General features: G+C 40.4%; 4 protein-coding genes across 4 annotated transcripts; 2 read left to right on the forward strand and 2 right to left on the reverse strand.

Annotated features, from left to right (window-relative positions):
* Positions 1–3,300: 3,300 nt before the first annotated feature.
* LOC118405036 (probable serine racemase) lies at positions 3,301–9,441 on the forward strand. Its single transcript, XM_035804436.1, has 8 exons — positions 3,301–3,758; positions 5,129–5,308; positions 5,835–6,031; positions 6,804–6,931; positions 7,058–7,151; positions 7,814–8,003; positions 8,291–8,380; positions 8,624–9,441. The coding sequence occupies exons 1-8, from the start codon at positions 3,752–3,754 to the stop codon at positions 8,863–8,865; spliced, it is 1,128 nt and encodes a 375-aa protein (XP_035660329.1). The 5' UTR covers positions 3,301–3,751; the 3' UTR covers positions 8,866–9,441.
* A 166-nt stretch (positions 9,442–9,607) lies between these two features.
* LOC118404065 lies at positions 9,608–12,643 on the reverse strand. The gene is made up of 3 exons (XM_035803019.1): positions 12,152–12,643; positions 10,865–11,215; positions 9,608–10,400 (listed from the first exon to the last, which is right to left on the reverse strand). The coding sequence occupies exons 1-3, from the start codon at positions 12,248–12,250 to the stop codon at positions 9,789–9,791; spliced, it is 1,062 nt and encodes a 353-aa protein (XP_035658912.1). The 5' UTR covers positions 12,251–12,643; the 3' UTR covers positions 9,608–9,788.
* Positions 12,644–13,330: 687 nt separating this feature from the next.
* Positions 13,331–15,355, forward strand: LOC118404249 (juvenile hormone acid O-methyltransferase-like). The gene is made up of 3 exons (XM_035803294.1): positions 13,331–13,384; positions 13,686–13,897; positions 14,532–15,355. The coding sequence occupies exons 2-3, from the start codon at positions 13,689–13,691 to the stop codon at positions 15,115–15,117; spliced, it is 795 nt and encodes a 264-aa protein (XP_035659187.1). The 5' UTR covers positions 13,331–13,384; positions 13,686–13,688; the 3' UTR covers positions 15,118–15,355.
* Positions 15,356–15,739: 384 nt separating this feature from the next.
* LOC118404250 (maternal B9.10 protein-like) lies at positions 15,740–24,073 on the reverse strand. Its single transcript, XM_035803295.1, has 4 exons — positions 23,882–24,073; positions 23,407–23,686; positions 22,337–22,569; positions 15,740–17,772 (listed from the first exon to the last, which is right to left on the reverse strand). Exons 2-4 carry the CDS (start codon positions 23,482–23,484, stop codon positions 17,469–17,471), a joined length of 615 nt encoding a protein of 204 aa, XP_035659188.1. The 5' UTR covers positions 23,485–23,686; positions 23,882–24,073; the 3' UTR covers positions 15,740–17,468.
* Between the last annotated feature and the right edge of the window lie 2,726 nt (positions 24,074–26,799).

Raw genomic sequence — 26,799 nt, forward strand, 5'->3', positions numbered from 1 at the left:
AGTGCTTTCCCCAGCAGTGTCGACCCGCAGCGCACTGGTTTGTAAAAGAAAGAGAATGTAAGTTCATCTGTGACGGTAAGCAACATTATGGTACAATTTTAAACTTTAAAACCGTACACAAACTGAAGCGCGTACCAACAAGCTTTCGATCAGTCCTCTGATCCTTTTCAAGTTGTAATGACCCAATGCCTATGTCACACATCCAGACGGGCATCTACATCAGAGCCCGTCAGCCTTCCCTCAGCCGAGACGGGGGTCGATACCAACTTCCAAGCACCTTTGACCCTTTGTGATGTCACACTTCCGGTCTGGATGTGTGATATAGGCGTTGGGTCATTACAACTTGAAAAGGATCAGAGGAGTGATCGAAAGCTTGTTGGTAAGGGCTTTATTTTTGTGTACGGTTATAAAGTTTCGAATGTATCATAAAGAAGGGCGTTATTGTATCATCCATTCGGATCACTTTCAATGTTGTTACTTGGCAATGCTAATGTTTACATAATTGATAATATCCTACATTCCATACTGTCAATTAAAGCATGCATTCTTACAAAATCTGAAGTGTTATTTTTGTGTACGCGTATTTCAGTGTTGTAATGCCTTTAAAACACATCAATTCCATGAAAGAAGGCAAATCTTGCAGTGCCATAGGTCTGTTTTGTAATTTTTAACATTATCAGATAAAAAAATCATGGCCATACTAGCCTCGTTTTGGTGCAATGACCCCGGATGACCCCGAAATATCCAAAATGGCCGCCATCACTGGAATCAGGCAGATTGGTCTGTTTTGTAATCTTTAACATTTTCAGATGACAAAAATAAAACCAATGGTCCTATGTATATTTTGTGATTATGAATTATCTAGCTTACTTGTATGGTAGAGGAAAACGGTAGTGACATGTTCCACGTCTGTGGCAACCTCAGTAGAGACCTCTGCTAGCTGGGAAAATGGTAACACCAGTAGTTCTTCTGCATTTGACATCAAGGCCTAAAAAGGGAGAAGGAAGAAACGATGCCTTACCATTACATAACTTTTCTTTATTATCATCATTATTAAACGTAAAATACAAAATACAAACACAGTGGTACTCAAGCTAAGAGCTTATGTTAGCGGCACCACTAACAAAATACAGTCAATAACATACAAAAAATTACGGGAATCGTCATTATAATTATATATAACGGAGGTAATATAAATTAAAAGATAATGCTAACAATGCCAATAGTGTACCGTAACGGTATTGATAACAACTTTACCTGTCTAAAGAATGGAGCTGCCTTAACTTTAGACAAGTCATTTGGCTTCGCCAACACAAGTGCCTTGTCTTTAAAGTCAGCAAAGCACACGAAGTAGTCTCGACCGTGATCGCGGAAAAACATGGCCGGGTTGGAAACTGGAACTTTCTCCTTCCTTGCTTCAAAATCGCTGAACTGCGTGGGTTTGGCGCAAAGCCGACCAGCCTTCGAGTAGACCCCCTTCCAGCGGACTTGCAGTAGGTACGCCATCTTGTTTTCTGGATTTCAGCAGACAATTGTTTCAACGTATTTTAAAATAAATTGTAGCATCTATGGGTTAAAGGTGATCTACTAGTTATTCTTTGTACTATATATCTTCAAAATCGCAATTAGGTAAGGCACATTATAGGTACAGGGGGCAGACTAAATGCAAACATCTGTGTACAAATGACACACACACATGCACGCACACATGCACAATTGCACACACACCTACACACTACACACACGCGCGCGCGCACACACAAATATTGTCACTGACGAAAGTCAGTGGATGCTATCTGCTGCCCTCCGAGCAGAAGTTACGCTCAGGCTGTTTTCTTTTGGACGTTTTGGGGGCTTTATCGGACTTTCTATTTTGTACTGTTTTCTTGGTGTCTCGCGGCCGCGACAAAAACGCCTAAAAACGTCAAACAACAGTCGGGGCCTAATTTCTGCTTGGAGAGTAGCTACCTGCAACGTCTGACCGTTTCAAAAATCATAATCATTCAGTCGCTTGAGTAATCGCTATTTGGCGTACTGTTTCAACTCTTGGCCAAACCTCTGGTCCTGTAGTCGTGCATACCTATAATTTTCGAAAGAAAAGAGCTGTTTGAAGAGGCCACCAAATTCCACCCAAATTTCTTCACATTCACCGACAACAAGAAAACAATCCTCCGGCCTTCTAACATCACAAAACCCACACAAATAGAAAAGATGGGGTCTTTCGGGATCGTCTTCCACTGTCTCCGAAAAAGAAGTCAATAACCCAGTTAGCTTTTAGACTAGAGTAGACACTTGCTATATTGTTTTTTACACTGTTTGAAACCTGCAATAAGCCAACGGGCACGGATTTGCAATAAAACTTACTATAATACTGCAAAAATTATATAAACATACCGCTTGATAACAGACTTGTCTATGAACTTTGGACGATGTTGAGAAGCAGATAAGAGAATTCACCAGCTAGCCAGCCTGGATGTGCGCGACAATAAGTGTTATGCAGATATTTATAGCCTCCTTTGCTCAAAATTGACCATGCTAAAGTCCTAATCAAAGGCAATGCAAATGTATGCATAATAACTGGGTCGGACAGCAGGCTTCTCAAGAAGGGGTTTCTGGAAAAGGGTGGGTTGGCTCCAGCTGGGTTGGCTCCACTCTACGGCTACCCTAATGGGACCGTAAGGTATACATGGTGGTTTTGCCTCTACTGATTTTTAAAAGCTAGAATGGCTTAATAAAACAATTACGGCTAAAGGTGTAATAGAATGAAGGCAACAGTTTGTTCAAATGTTGGCTACTGTCTTCTAGTCAATGGTTGGTTGGTCAGCGGAATATAGCACCATTTACACTGTGTTTACTAATCAAACTTCTGCTCATTGAAATTATTACTAGCAATGTCAGTAGTAACTTGGTGATATTCAAGATATGACTACAACCCAAAATCATCATTTAGTAATAACCTCTATTGCCAGAACTGTGTAATCTTTACTTTATCTCCAGGCAGATTTACCAGTGTCATAAGATAGTATCAAAGCTGGCTAAGGAGAATAGCTGGCCAAAGGGTGTGTGTGTGTGTGTGTGTGTGTGTGTGTGTGTGTGTGTGTGTGTGTGTGTGTGTTTGTGTGTGTGTATGTGTGTGTTTGTGTGTGTTTGTGTGTGTGTTTGTGATATGTGTATTCGCCCGCTGCAACATTGTCATGTGCGCACTACATATATATTCAGTGTTCCATTTCTTATCAAGCCACCCGTAGTCACAAAGACAAATCTATACGGCTATTACAAGATTGCAAACGACATCGTTGAACTAAATGACCCGTAACTGAATAAATCTTGTACGCAACATGCTGGTACTATTGACCTATTACCCCGGTTGTCAGAAATGTCATTTTCTGGTACATTAAAAAGTAAGTAACATGATGCATGGTTCCATTGACTAAAGTAGTACTCGGTTAGCAGGACTTAAAGTTGTACATTACTACCCAATTTTCTTAACATAACATAACTTCAGTATATGTCCCAACTATGCTGTTTGTTTATGTATGTTTCCAGGGATACCTGAAAAGCAGGCTGAAGCCTGAGTGTGATTTCACCCTGGTAAAATTAATAAATAATTATGATGATGATTGCGGAAGTGATGATTTGAGCCGTACACATGCATAATAAAAAAACTCACTCACCTAATGCGTACACGAGGCAGTGGTTTCCCGTCTTTCTACATATAACGAAGAGATCTGTGTTGCAGTAGGCATCATAAATGGAAGGTAAGTTGCACCGTATACCCTATACAGCTAAACATAAAGTTTAATGTGTCAATAGCGGGTTAAAAAATTATTTTTGGCAAGTCTCTACGTTATTTTGAAATTCTTGGGTACATGTACGTTATGGCAATCGTCCGAAATACAAAAGATAGCAAAATGCACAAAACGTAAGAAAATTCTTTCTTTTTAATCTCTGAAATTGGTTGAGTAATCTTTCGAACCCCGCAGTGCCGCACCGGTGCCCCAAGTGCAGTGAGATACCACCTGAAGTGTTGTGAACAGAGTGTTTCTATTTGACCAATAGTCCAGTCACTGTTTTTTGTAGCTTCCAAGACTCAGTTCCTGTTCACGAATTTTAGGAAAAATACCCCGCGCCTTTTACACCAAGGAGCAAGAATATAATATTTCACATCTGACAATGACAATTGTGTCCAAGACAACTCAGCATTTGTATTGTTGCAAAAAGTGGTTGACAATATTTTGATAAAGAAATATCTGACATCAAAGTCAAAGTCCTTTCGGTGTCTGATGGAGCATAGGGCGGCGACTATCTCCTTTCAGTGGCCCTGGGGCACACAACTTTGTGCAATCACTACAGCAGGGGCTAGTCCACTGGTAGTGGCGTGTGTTCAACTTCTATACGTACTCTTTCCCAAATGCTGAGTGTTAAGCAGAGAGAGCAACATGTACCATTTTTAAAGTCTTTGCTATGACTGGGCCGGGGATTGAAGTCACGACCTACCGAACGCAAGGCGAACACTCTACCCACTTGGTCAGAAAAGAGGGCTAAAGGACTACTTCGAAGGACGGAGGAAAGGGAGTAGGGAAGGAGAGGGAAAGAGAGAGAGAGAGAGAGAGAGAGAGAGAGAGAGAGAGAGAGAGAGAGAGAGAGAGAGAGAGAGAAAGAAAGAAAGAAAGAAAGAAAGAAAGAAAGAAAGAAAGAAAGAAAGAAAGAAAGAAAGAAAGAAAGAAAGAATCTTGTGAAGTAAGCGGGTACTTGTATTCATGATGTTGTTTACAACAATAAGAAGAATGTCACTGTGTGTAAACGTGTAAAAACTAGTCCTATAAATGATGTCTCTTTCAGCACCAAGGAGAGACACTGTCTCTAAAGCACCAAGGAGAGATACTGTCTCTAAAGCACCAAGGAGAGATATTGTCTCGTTAAAACATTAACGAGAAAGGTGTAAATGCGTTTAAGTTCACTGGGATTTAATCTCGCGGTAGCGGGAAAAGGACATTTCGTGTTGGTTTTAAGATCCGCGGTAAAGCGGCCACCGCGAAAACCGCGAACATTAAACCACCGGGAAAGTTTTTGTATTTATAGTACAATCCGTGCACCGGTCTTGCACATAATATACTCTTTAATACAGGAAAGATGACTGACCTCAATGGTGACCTCCTAACCATAGAGCAGATATCGGGTGCCAGACAGGTGCTGCAGACCAGTGGCCTGTGTTTCCACACCCCTGTACTGCACCATGTACAGACTCTGTGTGGGCTGGACTCCGACATAGATCTGTACCTCAAACTGGAGAATATGCAGAACACGGGTGAGGTTTGATCACTTTTAAACTTGCATGATAATAATTGTTAAATAAAAACTGTGGATAAAAGAAATTCCTCACGACACTTATAATTGACGTCTACGCCATTTTCTGAAGATTTATTTAGTGTTCATATAATAAGCCGTTTTGGAGATACAGGAGTTAGAAGGGGCGGGCCTCAACATCCCAGATTGACCGAAAAAGGCCGATCTGAAGAGGGTTAAAGTATAGCAAAAAAGCAATGAAACAAAGAAAATGATTAGGTGATCTTGAATTCGCGATCATTGTTAACTTTTCTTATACAGTCCTATACGAGAATGACAGTCTCTGCCACATAGGGCACATCTGTAAGCTGACTCAGGTCTGTTGAATAGCTCTTTTCGCAGGATCTGCTTTTCTTCTGCCATGCGCATCAGTCTGGTTTCTCCTGATTTTAGCTGCCTGGACAATGTGCATCTCCAGCTGGATCTGTCATTTGCAAGGTCCTCCCAGTGCTCATTGTTATTAACTTAACGATATTATGACTATTTAGGTTCCTTTAAGATCCGAGGATTAGTGAACCAGATGACCCACATCTCAGATTCCGCGGTCCGAGGACAGACCCATCTCATCAGTATGTCGTGTGGGAACTTTGGGAAGGCGTTTGCCTACATGGTCCAGCAGAAGGGTCTGAAGGGGACGGTGTTCATGCCTGACACTGCATCGGCCAGCAGGGCTGAGCTCATCAAGGTGGGAACACATAGCCCTAACACCAACCCTACCCCTAACCCCCTAACCCTAACCCTAACCCTACATGGTCCAACAGAAAGTGTCTGAAGGGAACGATGTTCATGCCTGACACTGCATCGGCCAGCAGGGCTGAGCTTATCAAGGTGGGAACACATAACACCACCCCTATCCCTGACCCTGACCCTTAACCCAAATCCTAACACTAACTTGAAGCCTAACCCTAACCCTAACCCTAACCCTAACCCTAACCCTAACCCTAACCCTAACCCTAACCCTAACCCTAACCCTAACCCTTACCCTAGTCCTAGTCCTAGTCCTAGTCCTAGTCCTAGTCCTAGCCCTAGCCCTAGCCCTAGCCCTAACCCTAACCCTAACCCTAACCCTTACCCTAGCCCTAGCCCTAGCCCTAGCCCTAGCCCTAGCCCTAGCCCTAGCCCTAACCCTAGCCCTAGCCGTAGCCCTAGCCGTAGCCCTAGCCCTAATTTCAATCACGCAGTAAAATTGTGTCCAGTTGAAATTGATTATGTGAGGTGTACCTAAGGGTTTGGTACCAGGCCCCCTTTTGTTTCTGGTAATAATTTGTTACACTATATGCATCTTGGACTGCCCAAACCATTTGCTAACTTTCTGTGCTTGTTATTGTTATTACTATTTTATTTGTCTTTTTGAGAGGTGCTAGTGATGCTAATATTAGCATGTTGCATCGCCTCTCTGTCCTGTATTGTACTTTGTTGATCAATGAATTAACAAAAATTGATTATGTTGACGACAGAGTTATGGCGTCGGTGTAAAGATGGTGCCCATGGCTGAGTTGGAACCTGCGGTGAACAAGTGTCTCATGGATAGCAACACCATGAATCTTTTTCATGATAACATCGATGTCATGGCTGGGAATGGCAGGTGAGTCAGAGACTGTGCTTGTTTAAGGTACTTCTAACATTAGCCCTAACCACCTTGTAGTATAAGATGAAATCTCATATGTAGTTGCACTTGTTAACCAAATGCTATGGTTCCATTTGGAGAAAGGAACCCTCCTGGGATATTCTGCGGTTACGTGTACCTGGCTATTTTGGAGCATAACGGGCAACTGGATTGTTACAGGTTTGCGATAGCACAACCTGTATTGGCTTCGTTAGCGGGATAAGGCGCCGCCATGTTGTATCCTAGTTTTAACATAAAGTTAAAATCAACCCGGGACCTGGCAACAAATAGTCGCCATGGTCTAATCGTGATGAAAACACCAAGACGTACCATGCGATATCGGACAGTCCACTGGGACGTATTTCGGTTTCAGAGCCCGGTCAGGGCACTGGTTAGTTGAATGTCTTGAACACCTGCATATCTTTAGTGTTCATACCTTGGAGATTACTGATGCATTTGTAGATTTCTTCGCATTCAACCTTTCGACAGAAATTCTCACTTATCTATGCTCTGATACCCCTATATGTCCTGACCGAATTACGTTCACCCCTATGCTATGACCCACCTTTGGTTAAGGTGTTATCTCACTGCAGCTTGGGCACCGGTGCGGCACCGCGGGGTTCGAAAGATTACTCAACGAATTTCAGAGATAAAGAACGAATTTTCTCACGGTCTGTGTATTTTGCTGTCTTCTAAGTCATACTTTTACGTATAACGCAATATCTAAATTATGAAAATCGGCGAAAATTCAAAATTACACAACAGTGCCGCAGTGAACGAACCCCGCAGGGCCGCACCGATGCCCCAAGTGCAGTGGAGGTTTAGGGGGGTCAAAACATATGGTTGTTGGAACATAACCAGACTGTTTTTGTGTGCTGTTTTGCTCCTTGTGTGACTACTAGTGTGGGGCTGGAGATATTAGAGGACGTTCCTGACCCGGATGTGGTGGTGGTGTGCTGTGGAGGGGGAGGTTTGCTAGGTGGAACAGCCGCAGCCATCAAGCTGTCAGGACGGAGCAACACACGAGTGTACGGCGTAGAACCGGAAGGAGGTGATAAGTGTTTGGAATTATCGTTAATCATAGTGTATGTTACCATAGAATATTGATTTTGGTCCCTTTTCCTGTATATAGTGTTGACGAAATATTGTAACCCACAAAAATTAGACTTCATTGCGTCCTCGAGCCACGGCGGCATCGAATACTTGCTGCTTAAATGTTGCTATTGAATGGAATAGAGCTGCTTCATCGTATCACGTAGAAAAGATTGACTTTGGTAATAGTTCTTAGGTTGCCTTTAAGACATGTTGTGTTTTCCTGCTCTTGATGTTGTACTACAGCGCCCTCTATGTATGAAAGCAGAAAGGCAGTCAAACCTGTGGTAGTCCAAGGAAAGACCAAAGTATTAGGACTGGCGCCACCCTATACAGGTAAAGAAGTCTTGATATGGACTAGAAATTTTCAGAGCACCCCCCCCCCCTCCCTCCAAGTGATTAAATTGCAGAATGACGCTAAGGCCACAGCAAATAAATTTTATGGATGGCATCAGCGCGCATATTAATTCTTTCGCCTGACTTCAGAAAAAAAAAGGATTATGTGATACTTTCTGTTTCAACCTAATAGTTTTATGTTTAATTGAAATGCTATTAAGAATACTCCATTTCTCCATGCAGGTTACAATGCTTTCAGACTCAACGTAGAGTTCGTAGACGATGTAGTTCTGGTCAGCGATGACGAGATCGTCGCGGCGGTGAAGCGGCTGTTCTCCCGGGGACTGGTGGTGGAGCCGGCGGGCGCTGCGGCCTTTGCCGCGGTCATGTCCGGCAAGATACCGGACGTCAAGGGGAAGAAAGTAGTCGTTGTCATAACTGGAGGGAACGTCACAACTCAAGAACTGAACAAGATCTGTGGATAATATTATTTATTCGAAGGATGTGTAACGTTAGTTCACTTTTTTCTCAGGGTAACCTATATCAGTTGTTTTACAAGTACTTGTATTTTACCGGCCTTTGCCGCGCTTATTATTAGGTTCGGCACAGAGACCATGGTACCGCTCTCAACCATCCTCTGGGTTCGGCAAGATACCAGGCGTCAAAGGGAAGAAAGTGGTCTTTGTAATAACTGGAAGGAACGTCACAACTCAAGAACTGAACAAGATTTGTGGATAATATTAATGAATGAAAGACCTTTATTGTACATTTATGCTCAAACAAGCTAAGTCCAGGTACAGGTCATAGCGACAAGGCACCGTTGATATAAGAAAAGCGTTATCTTTCTACAGAGACTACCACATGCTATAGTATTTACAGGTTCAACTTGTTCTCGCTTCTTAAGACAATTGTAAACATACGGGCAGATATAATCAATAATACAGGATTATCATATGGTTGTATAAGGAAATATGAATTTTTCCTTACTATTTATATAACGGAAATTAGGGAACATATCTTGCATGCAAACGAAGAGGACATTAGTTAATTAAGCTTTCATTGGTATATCATAAATATATAAAGTACAGTCAACAATAAAGTGATACACATCCTCTATCTTATTTAGGTTGCAATGTTGTCAGATTCTTTGCTGCATATGAATGAGGTTATGTCTGCCCTTTTCAAAATGGAGTTTGTGTGAACTAATATAATAATGATATATGTAATGCAAGTAACGCACATTTTTCACAGGGTACTATAGTAACCTATATCAGTTGTTTTCGGGCATTTGGGGATACCATGTCGACGGACGGTGGTTTCAAACTTCACTTGCTAGAAAAAACTCTTAAATATATTCCTACTTCCGTTAATTTCACAGTTTCAAAGCCTTAGTGCAAACAGAACACATTTACATGTCATCGTACGGTAATGTGGCATTAAATTCCAACTGTTTGATCAATTTACTGTGTTTGTCTTCTATCCAAAGGACTAGTCCCTCCCAAATAGCAATAGAGATCGTTCCTATCAATATACATGCAAGACCAAATCCGTCAAACATGGTCGGAGCAATGCCGAGTATTGCCCACTGCAGTCCAAATGCCGAAAACGCGTCGACCTGAAACAACGCCATTGCTGCGTTGACCTCAACATGCTTCAACCCAACGTACATGAGTACTATTGAAGTACAGCGACTTACACAGTTTGCAAACAATAATCCTGCAGTAGTAGGCTCTAGGTACCAAGTTTTGGTGGTAAAAATCGTTGCTACTCCTGACAAAACTGTTGCTGTGGTGTAAGCGTATGTCAAGACCATCGTTTTCGAGGTGGATTCCAGAAGGATTTTGATGTTAACGCTCAGCATGGCGAACAGCAAACCTGCAGCGATGGCTAGAACTGTTCCCAGAACAACATCGTCTGTGTCTTGTGTTGAGGTGTCCTTGTTGGTGATGCTACTATAACCAAGGAGAGCAATGCCTGCCATACACCATAGACTGCCGAATATGGTGGCACATGTTGGCATCTGAAATTACAAAATAAGAAACAAGGTTTATGCACTAAATAGCTAAATGAAAAATAAATAAGAAAAGCACTACATATGAGTTTTTGACAAAATTGCCCCTGCTATCCCAAAACTAGTCGCTAGGAGGGCAAGCTCATGCCACTAGCTTCCCGAGCACAAGAGCTATCGATCTAACATCCAAAAATCGTGACCCTAGCCTTTTTCAGAACACGAGATAGCAAAACTGGAAGTTGCGCTGCAGTACCAAGGGAAGCCGATAGTTGGCCCAAAATCTATTCAATTCTAGATTTTGTGACACCCCTCCACCACACCAAGTATGAAACCGCGCGCGCACACACACACACACACACACACACACAGAGTCACACACACACACGTGCACACACAGAAATGAAATTAAGCCAGATAAATCAACATGTTTTCCTGATATTTAGATATATAAAATTTACCCAAAAGCGACTCACCTCTTTGATGAAAATGCAGGAAAGAATCACAACGAAAACGATCGTGCTGGGGTTGATAATGGTCTCAGCAGTGGCCGGAGGAGCGTAGCGATAGGCTTGGATCTGGCACAGCGTGCCAACAAACCGACCTACTCCCTGGAAAACCAAGCGGAAGACCTGTCCACAGTTCGTAGGGAGGAGGCTTTTCCGCTGGTAAGCGACGACACACAGAACAGCGATGAAAAGTAGTAGATCGTTGAAGAAGTTGATCTGAAATGCCGTGTATCCACTGTCTTGTATGTATCGTGACGTTGCAGGAACAATCCCTATGAAAAGTCCGGATGCTAGGCAGGCGGCCACCCCAGAATGATTCTGAGACAAAATACAAAACATCACAAAATTAAGCATTTTGTTGTACTGTATACCAAAAGTGTTATTTAATCTACCTATATGGGCATATGATAATGGCACCTCTGTACCAAATTTCATGTCATTCGCGATCGGTTGTAATACCAAGGTACATGGGGCCAAAATATACAGTTTGGTTCTAAATATGGCCTAAAAAAAGACTCAATAAAATCATTTTAGAGACAGATAAGAACAAAAAATGAAGAGAAAAATGTCCGAGGTATTGGCCCACTCTACCCTTGTACCAAATTTCAGGTCATTCGATCCAGGAACGACGGAGATGAATCGCTTTCAAGATTTGAGAGGAGAAAGAAAGAAGAAGAAGTAGAAACATTACGAATACAATACCTATAGTATGGCTGAAATATAAATGCCATTTATTATGAAATAATGTCTAATGCAAGGCTACTCGTTTTACTGCAATTACTGAAATGAGATTAACGCTAACAAGACAAACGTTTCATAGCTGTACACATGTATAATACATTGTATAATACAAGAAGCTACCTATGTGTGAAGGAACTTGCAAAAAATTTACGTCAAACATGGTGGAAGACGAAACACATTTTATGTCAAACTGTTCTTTCTATGATCACGAAAGAAAATAGCTGTTTGAAGAGGCCACCAAATTCCATCCAAATTGCTTCACATTCACTGACAACAAGAAAACAATTCTCCTTCTAATTATAACATCACAAAATCCACACATAATAGAAAAGGCGGGAGCAAGTTTCGTCTTCCACTGTCTACGAAAAAGAAGTCGAACCCAACAACCCCAAATTTATTGTTTTTTACACTGTTTGAATCTCTCGTGTTACTAGTTCTGTACCAGCAATTTATTAGCCTACGTGCAAGAATTCGTAATAAACGTATTGAATATATATAAGTACAACGCATTACCTTGAACCAGAGGCAGCAGTCTGTGTCCTTGTCTGTATTTTCAGTATTCCTATCTTGAAAAAGTCCGTCCAACTCATCGTTGTCACCACCCGGTGCCATACCTGGTCATTCAGCAGTTCTTGACAACAGCAATGTGCTAGGGTGTAAATGTGGGTGGTGGGACACAGCCTATGGACAAATAGTCTAGCCGCAAATCAAGCGTACTGCGCATTTACGACACAAAAAGAAAATGGCGTCCCAATTGACGTCCTTGAGTGACCTATTCAAACCTCCAATTCAAGCCCATTTCTTCTCCTACATGCGTAATTCGTTGTTTGCCATTTTAATGATGCGGGAACGTGTCATTCTTTAAAGGGAGAAACAAATTTGATATGAGGATCAGAAATGATGTGCATTTTTCAAAACTTTTTTTTTCAATGTATGACACTTTTATAAGGTGAAATACACTTAGTAGACATGTTTAGAATCAAAAAGAAAAATCTTTGATCAATTTTTCAACCTCCATGTCTGGATAAAAAAAAACGGAATTTGGCCAAATAGGGACCACTACGTTACTATGGGTTTTCAGTCCGACTTTTGCCGTATATCCGCGGCTGAAAAGTTCACTCCAGGTTCAAGGCTTTTATTTGTAATTTGGCCAAATTCCCATATTACTATTCGGCCGTGCGGGAGTCTGGTAGAGACTAGGTTGACGTGGGCAATTTCCTATAATGTCAGGGTATTTAATTTTTCTCAATAATAATGTGCAAAATTGCCGGAAACAGGAACCATAAATTAAAGTAATTAAAGCCGTGGCCACATGTGGGCTATCCACAAATCCAGAAATACCGAGGGGCACTAAAATACCAAAAAAAAAAAAAAATGTTATATGTATACATGTATACGGAAACGTCTTCATCAAATTTTCTGTCCCATATTGTCTTGATATTTGAACTTCCACTTTTAACATCTCGGGTCCCGGACTGCTATGGCCATGATTTTAAGGGTACATAGCTCTTGATCGTCATGGTGTTTTGTTGACAGTTTAGGTGATTATTTATTTATTACATTATCATAATTGTACCTGCATGTAATAGCGCTATAATCATATAAGTGGAAGATAATTGCTAACATTACAAAGGCACATAATGACGGTTCATGAGTAAAGGGCTATAAAAAGAGGAAAATCCGCCCAATAGAAAGAGTTTCTACAATATCTTCGGTGCTGGTCTCTGCTAACCCCACAATCTTAAGGTAGGTTTTAATCGTTTCTGTTTGGTTTGTAAAATCGTTGCTAGTCCTGACAAAACTGTTGGTATGCTGTAAGTGTATGTCAGAAATCCGAACCATCGTTTTCGAGGTGGATTCATGACACTTTTCGACAGATTAAGATATGTTACTGCATGCATAGCACCTTTTGACTACAGCTTGTACAAGAAAACGATGGGATAAAAGGAAAGACCCATGGCCATATTCTTAAAACGACTACTTTCATAAATCCACTGTATTTTTGGTTTGCAATATCAAGTTCATTATTTTCATACTTTCAATATAGACGATGAACGCAACGAAGGCTGAGCACTATTCCCAAAACAGCTCCATCCAGCACAGTGTTGGAGTTGCGGTGCTGAAACAGTACATGGAGTGGGAGGAGGGCGACACCGTTTTGGACGCAGGATGCGGCACGGGGGAGATCTGCAAGTTCATCTCCCAACAGCCAGGGGTCGCTTCTGTGCTGGGCTTTGATGTGTCACCTGATTTCGTCAGGTAATTCATGGCTTTTGCAATGGGCATTTATTTAACATAATGTATCTTAATTGAGTTGTCTGGCATTAGTCTGTAAAGCAATGCCTGGGTGTCGTACAGAGGAGATCTGCAGTCTCAACAGCTAGGGGTCGCTTCTGTGCTGGGCTTTGATGTGTCACCTGATTTCGTCAGGTAACTCTAGTCTCCAAGCAGACCCTATGGTGCCTTAGATATAGTATCAAAGCTGGCCAAGGACTAGTATAGCGGCACCAGTTCCGGTGCCCGTTTGACTCCCTTTGGCCAGCTACACTCCTTGGCCAGCTTTAATACTATCTTAAAGGCACCGTAGGGTCTGAAGGTCAAGGTCAATTTTGGCCCCCTTGGTATGTGACCTTGGTACTGTAGCAGAAATTCTATTTTTTGTATCTTTTGACCTAGACATGCCATGGTCTAAATTTTTTGGTGGCAGATAGCTTGTGATCTAAGGAAGAAGTGATGTATGTTTGGGCCCCCTAGCCGCTTGCTCTGGAACTGCAGGTGCAGTTTTGTCAAAATCTCACAAGGAGCATAACGCGGAACATTGGAACGATGGATTTCCCAGATATTCTTAGTAAGGCAACTTACTGAATGAGGTTTCGTTGTTGTTTTTCTGTAGCTATGCCAGTCAACACAACTCCGCAGCAAACATTCTCTACCACGTAGCCGACATCTCTGACGCATCCACCATCAAGCCGGAATGGCAAGGTTCTTTCAGTAAGGTCATTTCATTCTTTGTGCTACACTGGGTGAAAGACAAAACTGCAGCGCTGAAAGCACTCCATTCATGCCTAAAGCCTGGTGGAGAAGTCTTGCTGATTTTGGGCACTGACGAAAACAAGTCAATTCAAACTAAGCTGAAGATGACAGAGCATCACAAGTGGAAACCCTACTTTCACGATTTCTTGCCCAACTTGTTTCCATGGCCTTCTAGCGATCTCTCGAACCAACATAGCGGCCTTTTGGAGGAGTGCGGTTTTGAGGTCCTCTTCTATCACCGAAAAGAGCACCAGATACTGTTCGAGTCCAGGGAAAAGATGAGGGAAACTTTTCGCGCAGTATATCCACACCTTCGCTATATTCCCCAAGACAAGCATGAGGAATTCTTGCATGACGTAGAAAAGATGGCAAGAGAAACCCTCCTTATAACTGGAGATTACAAAATAACCGAAGAATCTCGTGTTGTTCGAGCTCGCAAGTTGTAAAATCGGTCACACTAGTGGTATGATTACATAAATATGGAATGTAAGATCGAAGAAATAAAATGTGTTGTACATGTATAGATTGTAACAGTTCTGATATCTTCTTATCCTGTTTCTTTTCTGAATGTAATACTTGTATGAGGCTAAATGCTATTACAATTAATACAGCAGGTAACAGTTAAGTCTTTTTGGTTATGTAAGTAATTGGCGCGTCTTTATGTCGACTTTATCATGTTCAGATCAGACTTTTTTTGTGTATGATCTGGAGTATTCAGATCAGACTTTTTTGTGTGATCTGGGGTTTGTTCTGATTATGAGCTTTTGAGGCCCGCCCTTTCTTACTCATGCAACTCCTAAACGGCTTATCATATAACCACCAATGTTTACGAGAATGATGTGGATGTCATGAGTGGTGTCAGAAATTTGACGTTGTTATGACTTCAGATGACGTCATCAATGTAATTGTATTGGCTAGAACATTAGTGTTGCATTCCCACTAATAAAAGTTGAAGTGTGTATGAGAGAATGCTGTTTTGTATGGTGTTAACCTTTTTTTCTTTTATGAAGCTACTACAACTAAGAAAAAACATAGCACAGAGACATCACTACTATAGCCACGCAGATGTTATGATAAAAACATTACAAAATTTATTTTGGTCAGAGTTTGCTGCTACCCGTTACACATCTGAAACACTGGCATCTTTTTTTCACACATATCATGCAGACGTCCCCAAGTGAGGTAGTCGAGCAGAGATATGACCTCCACCATGACCTTGTATGTGGGGGAGGGGGGCTCTGAAGGCAGCAATATTGGGTCAAAGGTCATTGTTATACAAATGTAAGTACATAGCTTTTTGAGGAATGCTTCGGGTTAAAGTTTAAGTACTGTACAATACTTTATCTGTTAGCAGCAACAGTTATAATTGACATCAAATGCAGAGCAACAAATACTACAGCTGAAAATTACCAAGTCAGTTCTATGGTTTTGGAATGGTAGAATAATTAGAATTACGGTAGCTGTTCAGAGTCCCCTTTTCCCCCATATTGCCTGTTAAACACAAAGACACTTTACTAACTAGGTAAAGAGCTGCACTTTTAGAAGACAACATCCACAAGACTATGTCTTACCCTATGTCTAACACCTAGAATCTTAATAAATCCAAATAGCATTGAATTTACGTCGTCTATGGTTAACATAACTAGGTAATACAACACAAATATTCATTACGTAGAATTCAAACATCATTTTCACACTCGTGATCGGTTGGTGGCTGACCAATCCTGTTATTTTTCTCGTACAGAAATGATGAAGCTATCTGTACATTGAACAAAACAGTGGTTTACGCTCAAGTGGTTTTAGCAAACATTTACAAAAATGCAACTTTTTCATGGTTTCCTATATGAAAATTCACATTTTGAGCACCTACTAACCAATCACAAGTATGACAATTGTTCTTTGAACATTACATCAACACAAAAGTATATTTCAATGTTACAATTGTTACAACTCTTTGTATCTACAACACTATAATTTCTGCTAAAATATTGCTGCACAAGAAAAGTCACTATTCTGTACAAGTGTCAGACAAAATGTTCCCCTTTTTTCACAATGCAACATTCCATATATACACAGTTGTTTGCACAAGGTGGAATACGGGGGAAACAACTATATTGGCAAAAATACTCTCTTGGTCCACAAAAAGGACCCGAAAAGGGCCATGTATGTACAAATAGAAGCCGTTTCTATTAGAAGAAAGGCTCTCGATATTGGCTACATATTTGTACAGCGTTAAAGATGTTACAGTTACAGTAAAAACACTAATTTGTACAAAATGCATCTTTCCTCAATGACAGCATTTTTCAAAAATTTGCAGGGCAGAAAATATCGCACTTGTCTTAAAATCTTGGAAAAACAACATCCACAAATACGTACAGTATCTTACACATGGCTATAAACTTCACATGCAGGAAATATCCACACTATGTTTTACCTATCTAAATGTACAATATACACAAAACAAGCACAAGAAATCTCATAGAAATTTAATCTTCTCCACATCAAAATATTGACTATTGTTCCGGAATACTGACAACTTTTTAAAAACGCTCGCAATGGTCATGAAAGATACCCGACAACTTCTGCATTTTCCTTTCCAGCTCGCAAACTTGAGTATGCAACAAACCCCCAAACACACCCTCTTCACTGCAAGATCATTTGATTTGGCCACAAAAATACCCCCAAAACCTGTAAATGTTAAACCTCAGTTTTCAATTTCCATAGAAAACTATAGAAACTGTCTATCTCTAAAAATACTGTCAAAACTACTGGCAAGACGTTTGTTCGTTTGCACAGTCTAGTTTGCCGTGACCGGTTTGTTCTTGTTTACCCAGTGGTACTTGTCCGCGGGCGGCCCTACGCGGCCTGTCTTGTGCGCCATTGGTGGGAGAAACCCCTGCTTAACGAACATCATGCCAGGCTTATTGTAGATGCTGTTGGAGTTGTTCACGATGGGGATGGACTGGATGGGCGCAGGATAGTACTGGAAGTCGGGCGAGATTTTCCCGTCGGCTGACGACGGACGAGGATATTGGATCGTTGGTTCCCTGTTGTCGAATCTTGCGATGGTGTGGACCGTTCTATCGAAGCCATGACCAAACCTGGGTAGAAGAAAGAGTGCATGTTTTAGTTTTCAATTTGTTTAAAAGCCAACATACACAATTATACATCTTCAGAATCTACATCTTAAATAATGCTATCATCCTCCATTAAGAAAATGTAAACTGTATCTGGGTAGTTCTTTTCTTTTTCATTTATATTTTTCAATGGATGGTGAAAAAAAGTCAAAAAGCAGCTGAAATCTATGTACTAGTACTGCACATCATCAAAGGTACCCTTAAAGGTTACAGGAGCAAGAGATTCACTTTCCAAGCAGAAGTCTATTCTAAATATTTTTGTGTTTTTGTCAGGCTATTTGTACCTTTCTAAATGTCTTGTCAGGCATGAAGAAAACAGTACAAAATAGAAATCCCCAAAGAAACTAAAAACATGTCAAAAACATAGGAAGCCAAATCTCTGCTTTGGGACTACAAGGGTTTCTGGGTAACCCTACACAGGCCCGCCCCTAAACACGCCAGCTGTGTTTGTAAACAAAAGCTCTTCTCGCCAAGACTCCTCCAGCGCAACAGCTGTCATCAAGGCATTTCATCCCCCCAGGAAACCCCTGGAGGTCCACCCGATAGGTGTAGCAAACAGGGAGAACAAAAGCCTCCAGGCCTAAAATCAGAGCGCCATGGTAAGAGCCTTAAAGCCTATTGTGTCTGTAAGAGGAAGTATGGACAATTGCAATCCGCCCGTGTATACATGACTTATTTTACTGTAAATACTGTCTTTCCTGTGTATCTCCTACTATAGTTTTCTTGATAAAGGCAGAGTAGGTTTTCAGACTCGTTTTTACCAAAGTATAGTAACTATACATAACATGAATTATGTACATAATCCTTATAAAGGTTGCCCCAATTGTTATCTGCCCTTGTATACATGATCTATTTCTATAAATATTATGTTTCCTGTGCATCTCTTATTATAGTTTTCCTTTTGAAGTAAAAAGCAGTGTAGCTTTTCAGACTTGTTTTTAGCATAGTATAGGTGCTTCTTTTGACAATGTATTCCTAATGGTCGTGCTTTTAATCTCGTAAAATGTACATTGCAGAATACAACAGCATGTAGAACTAATGTTTGTACAGAAAGATAAAACATTTTTCTTTTGGCCTGAGGACATTTTCAATTATATTCTCCCAGTGTATTGTACTGCAGGAAATTATAGGGGCTCTGCCGCTCAGATGCATTAAGATGGGATCTCCATACAACAGGAGCTTTGTAATGAAAGGAGCCGAGATTTTGGTGCCTTGGGGGAAAGGATGACAGCTGTTGCTCTATGTTTTGTAAACAGTACATAAATCACCACAAGAGGATTCAGTGATGCACCAAAAACCTTTCAAGCAATTTCCCTTGTGGATAAAGTTGGTAAGTGCAGCACAATACTGTAAACTCATTTACTTTTGCAGTGGTTTTATTTTGCAGGTTTTATTTGCAGAAGGGGATTTCTGGTCTCCTACTAAATTTGCCTATTTAACTATTCTGTATTTTAAAAGTCATACAAGAAAGAATATTTGTGGTGTACATCTTCATACATTCAAACTAAATATCGAAATAAGACTACCGTGAAAGTTTTGAGAGTTACGGTAATAGTGAATCACAGAGAAGCACTAGGGAGGGAGTCTTGGGCCTTTGTTATGGCCAGAATTAAGGGGCAGCTGCAGAACCATTTAGGACCCCACCGCACAAAATCTGCCATCTGGGGTATAAACATAAGAAAAGAAGAAGGCTTTTCAGAAAGCCTGGGAACCAAAAATTGGTGAAAAGACTGTGAAATGGGGTATGTTCTTGGAAGGCTGTCTTTGTTGAGATTGATCATTATCTGTTTGTTTATAATTATAGCCAATGCCGCAAATTCTTCTACAGAAACAACTCACCTGGATGTCCAAACGAAAACTCTTATCATTTGGTCCAAACAATCCCTGAATCTCATAAAAACCTTTTCTGATTTTCTTACTTACAAAGTAACCTGGGATATGTTTTTAACATATTGTTTGTTTTTACTTCAAGTCTTGTAATTGTATACATTCTTTCCCCAGGGATGCTGAAATTTGTTTCTTGCAAAGCTTCCACATGCTTGACTCAAAAAGCTTTCTATGCCTTTTTTTTTTTCAAAGAAGTTGAAGGGACCAAAACAACAACAAAACAAAGCTCCTCTTGGTGTTTTGGTTGAGAACTAAACAAAGGAGGTCATGTAATATGCATGACCTTTGAGTGGGTCACGCTTTCCGCCTCATTGTCCAGATAAGGTCTGTGTACATCAGCTGTTCTCTTATGTCCATATTGGGTAGAGGGTCTTGACTCACTAGTGGTGGGGGGCATAGCTTCTAAAGACCATTATTACTGTCCTGTTTTGCGTTAAAATGATCATACATTTTCAATTTTTCACATTATGAGATAGACTCATTGTTTTCTGCTAGACAATGTTTTTATTTTGTTTCCTTGCAGCACTGCCTGTGCAAATTAAGATTGACACCTTGCTTGTTTTCCTGATTAAAGAATGTTTTCTTTGGCCGACTGGCACTTCTACCATTTCACAACACAGACTTTTGTCCCAACAAAGATTACTTGTGAACTGCCTCTTCTGCTGTTTTCTTTCAATAGCCACATCTCCAGACGAAACAATAACTTGTTTGTGGTCCTTGTGCGTTCGAACCCAACAAAGAACCAACAAAAAAATAAGATGTACTAGACTCACAACGATGGGGTGTCTAGTCAGCGGTATCTTTCATCTATGCATGAGGTAAGAAAACACAACAATTTTGAACAAATTTGAACAATAATGGCAGAAGAAAAGATAGCTGAGGTAGTTGCTTGTTTGCCTAGAGGGGGGTACCCCCATGTCAAATAGAGGCCCCCATCTACCATATGTTAACATCATCAAGGACAAGCTTGCACTATGGTACGACTATGCTAACATGAATATGCATGAAATAACACAGTCCCATGCAATACCCTTCCAGATTACAACAATACCCTACCATATTACAACATTCTCCATATTCTAGAACATTTGTTGTGACCCTTTACTGAAATCACCATAAACTAGCCCCAAGGCTTGACCCTCCCCCAAAAAAAACACAACTAAAAACGAACAATTATAATGCCAGAATTACAACATTCTCCATATTCTAGAACATCCTGTAGTGACCTTTTGCTTACATCACCATTAACAAACACACAATAACCTAAAAACATGCCAGAAATAGCACTAAGCTACCCTTTCCAAGGATTGACTTCCATAGCGCCCTGTCACTCAAGTATCTATCATGGCCTTTTTAGGTTCGAAAAATGAAAGCCCGATTTCCAAACTGGCTCACGATTGCACCGGAAACGTGACCAGGGAACCTAGACTAAACCACAACGTGACTGTGGTATCAGGCTGTATGGGGGTGTGGATAGGAAACGTGGGCCAAGTTATGAGGACATTTATGTTTATGACTCAGAAGCGTGGATAGCCTATCCCTAGTCTGATGTCATCTTCTTGTGTGTGTTGAGGTACACGTGGGATCTTTTACTGGTATCTTTACATGTAGGATCTTTACAGTTGTACACGTGGGATTTTCAGCAGAGAGGAGTATTAAATTTTCAGTTAAACAATGTACTGGTAGTGGTACTACTCTTATTAGATGAAATCAGTGCTGTTCAACAACTCTAATAGTAATAGAGAAGTACTGGTAACATTGCACAAGAGAATAATCAAAAAAGATTGTATTCCATGCAAAATGAAAATGTCAAAGATTAACAAAAATAACAAGAGAAAACCACAAAAGCATAAACACTTTTGATTTTCAGCTTAACAATGTACTAGTACTATCCTCATTAGATCAAATGGGTGCTGTTCCTCTACAACCAAATAGAGAAAAACTGGTAACATTGCACAAGAGAATAATCAAAAAAGATTCTATTCCAGGCAAAATGAAAATATCAAGGATAACAAAAAAACAGAGGGCATAAACATTTTTGAATGACAGATATGCATATGTGGGTGGGTATATGTGGGTGGGTATTCCCCACTTTGTTTAGCTTCCTCTTTCGGCATTGACAGGTCCAAACATGCTTCTTTAACCCCCCATTTGGTTCCTCTTTTCCTGTTTACAACACTATGGGTGAAAACCCCACGCACATGACTGTGTACCAACTTTATCTATGGAGTAATTTTTTTTAATCCCTGGCAAAAGTGAGTCATCATCACCGATATTCACATACAAGTAAAATCAATACAATTTGAATAACCAAGATATTACTCATGGACAATGTAACTGTGCAAATTTTTAACATGAAAATAAGCCATTATTTGGAACTTATAAAAACTAGGTTTAACTATTTTTCCTTCCCATTCATTCTTTGGGAACAAATGCTTATTTTTGTTGTAAACCCTGTAATTTTATGCTTTTTGAGTACATCAATTTTATAATCTATGCCATAAAAGACAGAAATTTGGGATGGACGGTTGAATTATTTTCTGTCCCAAGAAGCAAATTTCCGTCCTAGGATGTAAAGACGGGCCCTGGAGACAGCCATTGTTTTAAAATTATAATTTGAGAAAAATGAGACTGAACGAACCTGCATGAGACTTCCATAGGGTCGACCCACATGATGATGGAGTTTGCGAGGCCCAAGTCCTGATATCTCAGCCCGGCTTCGACGGCCGCCATCTCGAGTACAGTGTCTACGGGTTCGCTCTCCTGAAGTCGTATACACCGGTACGCCTGGCCCTTCTCCGGACAGTCGGGATACCAGTGGTTCTTAAACCGTTCTACCATGATGGCGGTCAGTTTGTCCGCGAATCTATCGACCTAGGAAAGAAAACCATCAAACATACATTTAAGTAACTGCGCAAAATATGAACATCACAATCCTTCAGAAAAGGTACACAGACCACAAAAATCTTAAAACTATATGCAAAAAAAAAAAATACCAAAAACATAACCTCCATTTTCATGAAGGTAAAAAAAAGGACAATTGTTGAGAAACTAGTTCGAGATTTCATTCTAGCACTGGTCCTTTGTTCGTGTCTAAAAAGACTTAGTGAAGTAGCTTGAAAGTTTATTTAGGTTAATAAAACAGTGAAGCGTAAATTTGTTCCTTTGTTATTGGTAATTGTTACTGGTAATAATTTACAAGGCTGTTTTGTTATGCAAAATCAAAAAACCTGGGGACAAATTATGGTAAAACGAGTAGCAACAGATTAGCATACCCACAAAAACATTCCAACAGAAGCGGAAAATTTTACAGAAATTCCTATAATCTCACGATTAGGAACAGAAGAACTCCTTTTAGAAATCAAGAAATACACATTTTTTTACGAAAAGATGAGATAACTTTTTCTTCGCACCATACGGTAAGATTTTTCTGGATAAGCATCAAAAGTTAATATTTTCTAACTGCGAAAAAGAGCACTTCTCTTTCTTACTAGAAAGAACATTTTCACAAGAATCGAAGAAAAAACAATTATACAAGGTACTAAACCATCCACTGTAAGAACTAAAACTATTTTATCTCTCTTATAAACAAGGAAAAGAGGACTGTTTTACCAGGGAAAAAAACACAACCCTTTGTTGTGAAATTTGTCCGTACCCCCCAGCTAGGGATTTGCCCAAACAAGTCACCAGTGCAGAAAAAATCCCCCATACCTGGTCTTTGTTCAAGTTGCCACTTTTCCTAACCAGTCTGGTCAAGTAGACTACAGCTGCTGCGATTTCGTCCTTCATAGTGCCTTTTTCATGGAAGAAAAAGGCGGAATTTGTGGCTTTTCTCGTCTGTTTTGAGGACGGAATTTTCGTTGACTTTTTGGCGCTGGTTCGACTGGTTTCAAGATGGCGACGGCGTCTCTTCTAGCGTCGGTGGACAAAGGCTCTTGTTGACGGCTGTTTCTCGGAGAAATGTCAAAATTCTTCGGCCCAAAGATTGCACCTAGAGGAAGACAAACATACATAGGTATTCTGGAGAAAATTTGGTGGAAAAGCTACGGTGGGAAAAGGAACAAAGGACCCAACAACGGAGAGAACTCAAGTTCGGGTCTTTCCGAAGCGCTAGAGTCGAAGCTTCGAAACAAAAATAGAGAATTTTGGGGATTTCTAAAACTTTGACACCACATTAGGGTTATACCTTGTAAAAAAGCAGTGAGAAAAGGCGGTGGGCTTGGCAAGACAAAGAAGGAAATGCTGCGCTCGGTGGACAGGATGCTTGCGAGTTCGGGCTTTTTCAGCAGTGAGTCACGAAACAAAAGCGCTGTGCTCTGAGTACTTGTTTTCCCCACATACTATTTTTGGCGGCTCATACCAACATATATAGGGGTGTTTCTTTCATAGTGCATACAATTTTCACACTTTTTCATAGCAGTAGTCTATTGAAATGCTAATGTATAAACAGATAATATTTTGCATGTATAAAATAAGTTAACGTTTTATGTTACTACACATTACTGTAAATTTTATAAGATTATGTTAGTGGAATCTCCCCCTTGGATCAAACCATTTGTGGCAAAGCGACTTACGTCAGCCAATCACGTCACAGCTCGCGTTTCCGAGGGGACAAAACACATGACGTCACAACTCGGCTTGCCTTCTGGGAAGTCTCCCAGGAAACCACGTCTTCCAGGGCCTACGCACGTCTTGGCATTCATTCTGCAAGGATCGTATTTCTAAGACTTTATTTTGGATCCAAGAATTGAAGAAGTAAAATGTCTTTCAGTAGAACATCATCATAAAAACATAACATTTACCTTCCAAGAGTGTCAGAGGGAAGTATTGTATTTCAAGGTATTGCGCAATATAAATAGACTAGTCCTACGTGCAAAATGACACGGATTGCAAAAGCCTGGATTAACGTTACATTTCTTTGCTTTCGTGCCATTGCCAAGAACGTTGGTCCATAGCCAACTAGAAACTTTCTCATCTCGAAAACTGAAAAAGAAAAGATGCATTTGAACTTCAATGTTGTGTAAAATCCTGCGTAGAAGTGAGATACAATTTCTTGCTGAAGTGAAATACAGTACAAAATGTACTAACGTTAGTATTTCCTGTGTGAAAACAAACATTCGAACTGTTGCACATAGAACTTTTGTTAAACAGGAAATATTGCATTTCGACACGGACTTTATAAACATTTCTATACAAGCTCTAGTTTTCTGCATAAACTCATTGATTTCAGTAATTGCATTTCACTTTTTGCCGGATGTTGTGCAATTCAACACTATCTAAATATTTACAGGCGAGTTTGCCCAGGCCTTGCAAGCTAAGCACTCCGTTCTGTTGACTCAACCCTACAAGTAGGCTACAGTGCTGTTTTGCCGTGACGAAATGATTGTTACAGATTTTAATTGTGCTGGCTGAGTTTTTTTAAATCAAAATATTTTCTTTTGGGATTTTTGTCAGACTCTATTTATAATAGTCACTGATTTGTATTGTCAAACGGAAGAAAATGATGGTAAACTTTGCAGGTAAGCCAACTTATTAATTTTGCTTCAACGAAGATGTAGATATATTTGTTCATATATACAGCTTCTAGGGGTAAAATAATCTCTGATGATTCTTCTGATCCAGAAAATTATGATTTCTTACTACATTAATTCATTATGGTGATTCACTTCTTTTGTATGTTGTTCACTACTGGTAAATGTTTACCACCCAGGCACAAGTTACATGTACCCAGCAAATAACAACATCACTTGTTGACAGCCTAATGCAGAAACATTTTATCAGCTTCATCAACAGGTTGCATCCTTTGTCTGGGTTCACTCATGCTTGTGGACAAAATCACGGGAGCGTCAGCTCTCTGGGGAATACACACCTTTCTGACGACACACTTCCCTTGCCTCAAGGCGTAACGTAGTTGTTTTCTACATACGCACCTGCCCAGTGTAATTATGTTCCTCGGCCTGGGGCTGTTTTCTGTGTCCCCCAAACACCTCTTGGCTGGCACCCTCCCAACTGTGCATTTCGGCGCTTGTTCACAGTTCGCAGAGACATTTGCTAGCCTCCATAGCAGGCTCTCTGGACCTTTTTTTAGCCTCCATAGCAGGCTCTTTGGGGCCTTTTTTTGCTCATAATACAAATTTTGCTGGTCATTTCTTTTTGTACTATGGGCCAGTAATCAGTGACGGCCGGCAATCAGAGACCCAGTACAAAAAGAAATGGCCAGCAAAAGTGTATCATGTGCCAAAAAGGACCCCAGAGAGCCTGCTATGGAGGCTAGAAATTTGCGTGCTTCGGTGGGTGTGACCAAACCCTGATAAAAGCTCCTTGGTGTGACAATCACAAAGAGCGACACACCTTTTTCTTGGTTTATGAGGAAGTTGAGACATAAAAAAAGGAACCTTGCATTTTGTACGGAAACTGTAGGGAAGTGGATTGTTTGGGACGTATTTGTAGCAATCTGTGACTTTGTTGTTGTTCATGCAACAGTTGCTTTGAAGAGTATAAATATCTACATTTACAACTGGTGAAATGTTTTGTTTTTTTGGTGCAATACTCTACACAGACCTCAAGTCATAACCGCAAAAGTGACCAAATCTAAGTGAGGACAACCTAGACAAAATGAACACATTTGGTGGTCACCCCTTAAACAATTTTTCCAGTCTTGTATACTCTGTAGATTAGATTTTATCAGTCCCCTGACATTGCCTGAGTGGTCTTGTTGACAGGTTGACTTTACTGATGACAAACCAGTGATGCTCAGTCATTACACAGGGACTCCCATACCACCGTATTAGACCAAAAAAAAAGAAAGATATTGGACTTTTGTATGCTTGTCTTTCATTTAAATAATTCAATGTCCTGTACTGTTGTGCATTTGCTGATATCATACATGTGATGACAGTGAGGGTATAACTTTCCATCATATATACTTCTAAATTTTTGGTAAAACAAGGACACAAAGATATATCCAGTTTTCAATACATTTTACATACTAAAAATACTGCTGCGTTACCAGAAAAGCAAAAGCAACATGTATCTTTAGCCTACACTAGCTCCCAACATGCCAACTTACATACAAATTTACCAATCAGCAATACTCAAGCAACG

The sequence above is a fragment of the Branchiostoma floridae genome, chromosome 17, assembly GCF_000003815.2.
Source record: "Branchiostoma floridae strain S238N-H82 chromosome 17, Bfl_VNyyK, whole genome shotgun sequence".
NCBI lineage: Eukaryota > Metazoa > Chordata > Leptocardii > Amphioxiformes > Branchiostomatidae > Branchiostoma > Branchiostoma floridae.